Below are 5,728 nucleotides of genomic sequence, written 5' to 3'. Positions count from 1 at the left end.
AGCGCGCCCCCTCCTCCTTGTTGGTGCGTAATCATAATAGGCAGGGCCTTTCCGTCACAGCTGCGTCAAGCTGCACGTACGGACTCCACCGGAACTTCTCACATAAATAAAAGCACACTACCGGAATTACTCCTGCTCTTTAAAAAGCGGCATAAATCCACGAAGGGATGTTGAGACAAGCCAAACTGTTAAAATACTCTCTGACAGGTGTGGATAACTTATTCGTGTCTCCTCTCTTGCCACGTCACCAGAACACCATGATTGTCTCACACAGTTGCTAATACACGATAAGAATAATTTCAGTCAGTTCAGAAATGTCTCCCTGTCTCATATATAAGGATTAAATCAAAAAGTCTATTACCTTTATAACGCCTGGGGAGGGGTAAAGAGGTAAAGTCGCCATCTGGTGGTCGATGTTCTTAATTCCACACATAATGAAACCACATAATGTTCGTTATGGACTTAAATCACATAGCATCAGTGTCTATTTGTACTAGTCTGTGCCAGATGACCATGTCCACGAGTCAGAATAATAAACCCAATAATGTTAAGATGTTTATGGCATAGTTTATAGGGGCACTAACTGAGCAAAATGATGTTCTTGTTCTATTAGTTTTTCTAGTCATGACAAATCCATCCATCTGCGGTAGTAAGGACCTCTGACCATGTTTTTGACACTTATGCATAAAATTTTTCTTTTTTAAATGTCTGTGATCATGGCTGGATATTATAATTACATAAATATGCAAATGGTATAGAGGTATAAATGACAAGTGCAGGTGAATACCAAGACTCCACCTTTGACAGTTATAATTTCATTTATACTACTTATTACTACTACATTCTTGGGAGTTTTGATAGAAATGATTAAAGAAATGATAAGCTTTCATTGAGTTTCAATTATAACAGGCTCTAATTTTCACAGAATAGCAAAAAGTTATTGCAGCTGTGCATTAAATAAAATCTTGTGTAAAAATCAATTTGGAAGATTGTGACAGTGCAGAATTAACTCAACTAAACTAAATTGCCTTTGAGTATCTCTTTCCCTTTTTTATGGGTTTGTAAATATGTGGAGCAAATAGCAGTGTCAGCCATTTCTTGAGGGCGACAGAAAATTATCAAAAGCTCCAGATTTGGATTTGCCTGATATGATGCAAACACAAAGGTTTGCCATTAATCAAGGCATGAAAATGGGACAACCTAAGCATGCCTGATTTTGCATTTAATTGTATGAAAATTTATCACTCAAGTTTCCCCACACATAATTAAATGGCCCAAAATAAGGATTTTTTTTCCTCACTGACGGCAAAACTAATACTTAAGTCTCAAGTCTGATATTATATTTTAGCATTCAACCTGGTGTGACATTAACTCAAATGTACAGTTTTTAATAATTTTACAAACAAAACAAGAGCCAGATGTTGTGATGACATTTTATAAGCTGGTCTTCCAATAATGAAGAACTTAATTCTTTTAATGGAGAAAAAAAATCTTTATCAAAAGCATATCCTTATATCCAACTACAAAGAGTCATTACATAATATTGAGCTATTACAAAGTGCTGTGGTAAAAGGATAGCTAGCATGATCTAGTGATACTGAGGAAAGGTTAAAAAAAACTGCTTTTTACTTTACAAATTAGAGATCCAGTATGATGCTATGTTCTGCCAAAAGAAAAATCAAAATGACAATACACCAGCAAATTCAACATAAAACGCACGTCTGAAACGAACTGAGAATGAAACTCCTGGAAACAAGGCAGTGCTAGTACTCGTCTAAGTTATCGGCTTTGGGTATGGAAAGGCCTCGGTCCTTCAACACTTGCATTTTGACTTTCTCTGTCTCTTGTTTAGCTTGCTGCTGCAACCGCTGCTCCTCCAGAATCTCTTCAATGGAGACCTGCTGCAGGACTGTGTCGCAGGGCTTATCCACATCCTGCAAAAAACAACAGACCGTATTTAAGGTCACATATCAAACTTCATTGTGTGACTGTGTCGTTTACAACACCAATGTGCTTTGCCAAAGATTCACTAACTTGAAGATCTCTAAAATTCCTCATTAATACTGACTACATGTGATCATCTGATGTCTCACCAAAGGGCACCAAAATTAATCAACAGCAAGCCCAACCATTGTACAGAGAAAATTACTACCTATCCATTTTTAATCAGTAATTTAAAAATTACTGATTTATTTATTATTAATTATCGTCTAATATCAAAACTTTCAGTTCTGCCTAAGATCCTTGAATCACTAGTAAACTCACAGTTAAAACAATTCTTAATTACCAATAACATTTTAAATAATCTCCAGTCAGGCTTTAGAAGTGGCCATAGCACTGTCACTGCTGCTACCACAAATGACATTAACAAACGATATTATCGGGGCCTTAGACAGAAAACAACACTGTGCTGCATTATTTATTAATCTTTCTAAGGTGTTTGATTCAGTTGATCATGATTTGTTACTAAACAAATTACAATCAATTGGTTTAAGTTCGAAAGCTGTTGCATAGTTCCAGAATTATCTCTTAGATCGTTCTCAGTGTGTTTATGCTGAAGGTTATACATCTGAATCTCTAGAGATAAACAAAGTTGTCCCTCAAAGATCAATCTTGGGTCCCATTTTGTTTTCTATCTTTATAAATGATTTAGATAAAGACATTCAAGCAAAACTATATCTATATGCTGATGATACAGTGATTTAAACCCAAGCTTCCACCATTGCAGGAGCAGTACATGAACTTCAGGCTGCATTTCAGGCATTGCAAAATACATTGTTGAGTCTAAAATTGGTTTTAAACACACAGAAAACAAAGTCTTCTCAAAAACTCGATCACAGCTACTTGACAATTGTCATATCTCATCTTTAGATGGACAATCCATAGAGAGAGTATCTTCATACAAGTACTTGGGGATATGGATTGATGAAAACCTCTCCTTCAATGTACATATTACAACTTTAGTCAAAAAGCTTAAAGTAAAACTTGGCTTTTATTTTAGAAACAAACCTTTGCTTTACTTTTAGTGCAAAAAAGAAACTTGTTGAAGCTACTTTTCTGTCTGTGATTGATTATGATGATATATTGTACATGCATGCTGCATCCTCATTCTTACGTCATGTTGATTCAGTGTACCATGCCTCAGCACCTTGGGGATGGAATAATCTACAGGAAGATGTTAAACTAGAAACACTTATGTCCATAAATGAATTTAAAGCTTCCATAAAGAATGTGGTGATGGAGACATGTGCTTGTTTTTTTTTTTTAGATGTTTTTATGACTATGCACTTGTTGTCTTACTATGAAAATGTAAATTATTATAATATGTATTCTGCATTTACTTTGTGCTTTGGCTGCTACATTGGCCAGGTCTCTCTTGAAAACAAGATTTTGAATCTCAATGGGACCTCCTGGTTAAATAAAAGTTTAAAAAAAAAAAAAACAGAAATTAAATTAATGTGTAATAAATGAATGATGAAGTGAAAGGAAAATATGAGTGAGCCCAATTATCAGGCTCCAAATGAAGCTTTAAGCAATATTAACCTCTGAAGCACTGAGCTTGGAAACTATATCAATTCTTTGTACTAAAATTTTAATGTGCTTTTGTGTTGTATTTTACCACAATACTCAATAAAAATTCAGTTTTAGTCAGCATACGATTCACCTTCATGAATTGCATCTACCTATAAAAAAGGTGGCCATGTTGGGTTTTTTTCCCTTTTTCTTATTTTTGTGCTTATATAAAAATCTGCAAAGCCACTGCAGAGTAATGCTAAATTTATGGTACCCCCTCAGTTATTGTAACCTGTTACTCTGTGCTTAAAAAAAAAACAAACAACAACAACAACAACAAAAAAAAAAAACAACAAAAAAAAAAAACACAGAGGAGCTGGATGTAGGAGCAATCCATCTCTACAGGTATTATACAACCCACCACAACCCCACAAGGTACATATATTATAAATGTTACAAAACCTTAAAAAAGTAAAGTTGGATGTAAAACGGATAAGTTGAACGTGCACAACTATGTTTGTCTGTGAATAGTGCACTTAAGACTGCAGCTTCTGTTTGTGCTTCTATGTTTGTTCTTTCTTGATTTGTAAAGCACTTTCAGTTGTACTTATGTTTGAAAAGTGCTATATAAAGTTTGAAGGTTTTAGTGTATATCTGCAGTATTGTGGCTACATTTCCTCAGTTAAAGACACTTACTGTTTAAAAGTTGAATTTAATTTTAACTGTAGATTTAATGTAAAATTATAGTAAATATATAAATGCTCTCAAACAGATGTGGTAGTAATCTAACAAATATGTACAACAAGCTGTGCAACACGTCACTTTTCACTGAAACTGGATCAGATTTATGGCTCTGAAGCTAGGACATTAATATTTTTCAAAATCCATCACTTTATTTTCTCTTCGCTCAAAACAAGGAAAGACATGCTAAATCACCATAATCTGCACACCATTTGAAAACAAAATACCAGCCAACCCAGATGTTAAGGGGAAGGATCAAATGCCACATTTTAGCCGATAATGTGAAAGTCCACTCCAGGTATTTTTGAAATTTAATGTAATGTGAATATGGAAATATCTTTGCATTATTATTTGTGACAATACATTAATTTATATCGTTTGATATACTATTTATTTAGTTAGTTTAAAGGATTTGCACTTACTATCTCTCCAAGGAGCACCACATTTTCTCCCCTCACGATGAATATTCCTCTGGGGATGTCACCAAACTTCTTTCCCACGTGGATCCGCTCAACTGTCTGATGAAAGACTAAATTGGCTGTGGGACAGAAGCAGGGTAAATAAACAAGACTGTCAAGAAAGTATTAGTAAATCAGATTGTGGGAATTGTATTCGTAATTGAACTGAATCTGAAAATGCTTCAATCCCTTTGGTCCCTAAATAAGGCTGAGATTATTAGAGTTGTACCAAATTGATCGATGCTTCTGAGGTAACCAATTAACGTCCTGCCATCTCGGAGCAGTACCAGGTGCTTTTCTGCAGGACACAAGCAAAACAAGCAGGTTAAATGACACTCTGGGTCCGCTATGAATCTATCAAGTCTATAAAGCTATAAATTTGATCGATCCTTCTATTCTGTGTCAAACACGATGCCAAATCTTGATAGTTTTTTTCTATTAAAGTCAACAGAAGAGTCAACTATTCTTCCGTCTTACTATCAATGTCGTCAATGAGGCTTGCCGTCCCTGGTACGTAGTTCATTTTGGGCTTTGTTTTTATTTAAGTCTAATACCTTTAGGTACCGTCAAGCCATGAACACTTTAAAATGTTTCGTTTAAGGGTGACACAGGAAGTGTCTTTATTCATTCGGAGGAAAAACTTCCGGTAAACGTTTAACCCTTTGTATACTGTAGTCACACTAAATGTTAAATTTTGTAAGAATAGATACTTAAGAATAATTTTTTTAGCTAAGCTAACACACGAGACGAATGTGTTTTAATATTAAAGATTAAAATGATACAGTAAAATACATTTTATAACACTTTCCCCATTAGCTAATTAGCTTGCTGACACACGTGGTACACCAAAGATCGTATATACCTACATATACCTCATACATTCGGAAAAACTAAAAATCATTAATTGCGGAGTTATTCGCTGTACAGATGCAAGGACTTTCCTCATATATGTTGATACATTATCAAGCCAGTTTCCATTATGTCACATTTAGTCATTTTTATGCTGTTGCGCTGTG

The 5,728-nt window shown here is 34.8% G+C and overlaps 1 protein-coding gene across 1 annotated transcript; it reads right to left on the bottom strand.

Moving 5' to 3' along the window:
• Positions 1-1,372: 1,372 nt before the first annotated feature.
• On the bottom strand, positions 1,373-5,346 carry lsm1 (LSM1, U6 small nuclear RNA associated). Its single transcript, XM_041999588.1, has 4 exons — positions 5,190-5,346; positions 4,942-5,010; positions 4,677-4,792; positions 1,373-1,934 (listed from the first exon to the last, which is right to left on the bottom strand). Exons 1-4 carry the CDS (start codon positions 5,233-5,235, stop codon positions 1,764-1,766), a joined length of 402 nt encoding a protein of 133 aa, XP_041855522.1. The 5' UTR covers positions 5,236-5,346; the 3' UTR covers positions 1,373-1,763.
• Positions 5,347-5,728: the final 382 nt, after the last annotated feature.

The sequence above is a fragment of the Melanotaenia boesemani genome, chromosome 11 (assembly GCF_017639745.1).
Source record: "Melanotaenia boesemani isolate fMelBoe1 chromosome 11, fMelBoe1.pri, whole genome shotgun sequence".
NCBI lineage: Eukaryota > Metazoa > Chordata > Actinopteri > Atheriniformes > Melanotaeniidae > Melanotaenia > Melanotaenia boesemani.
This window is presented reverse-complemented; position numbering and strand designations above follow the sequence as displayed.

Bases quoted from the DNA above. Each gene is read 5' to 3' on its own strand.
- lsm1 (XM_041999588.1), bottom strand. From the start codon at position 5,235: ATGAACTACGTACCAGGGACGGCAAGCCTCATTGACGACATTGATA. The intron at 5,011-5,189 runs GTAAGACGGAAG...TGTGTCCTGCAG, and splicing joins CCTCATTGACGACATTGATA to AAAAGCACCTGGTACTGCTC. The intron at 4,793-4,941 runs GTACAACTCTAA...TCTGTCCCACAG, and splicing joins CAGAAGCATCGATCAATTTG to CCAATTTAGTCTTTCATCAG.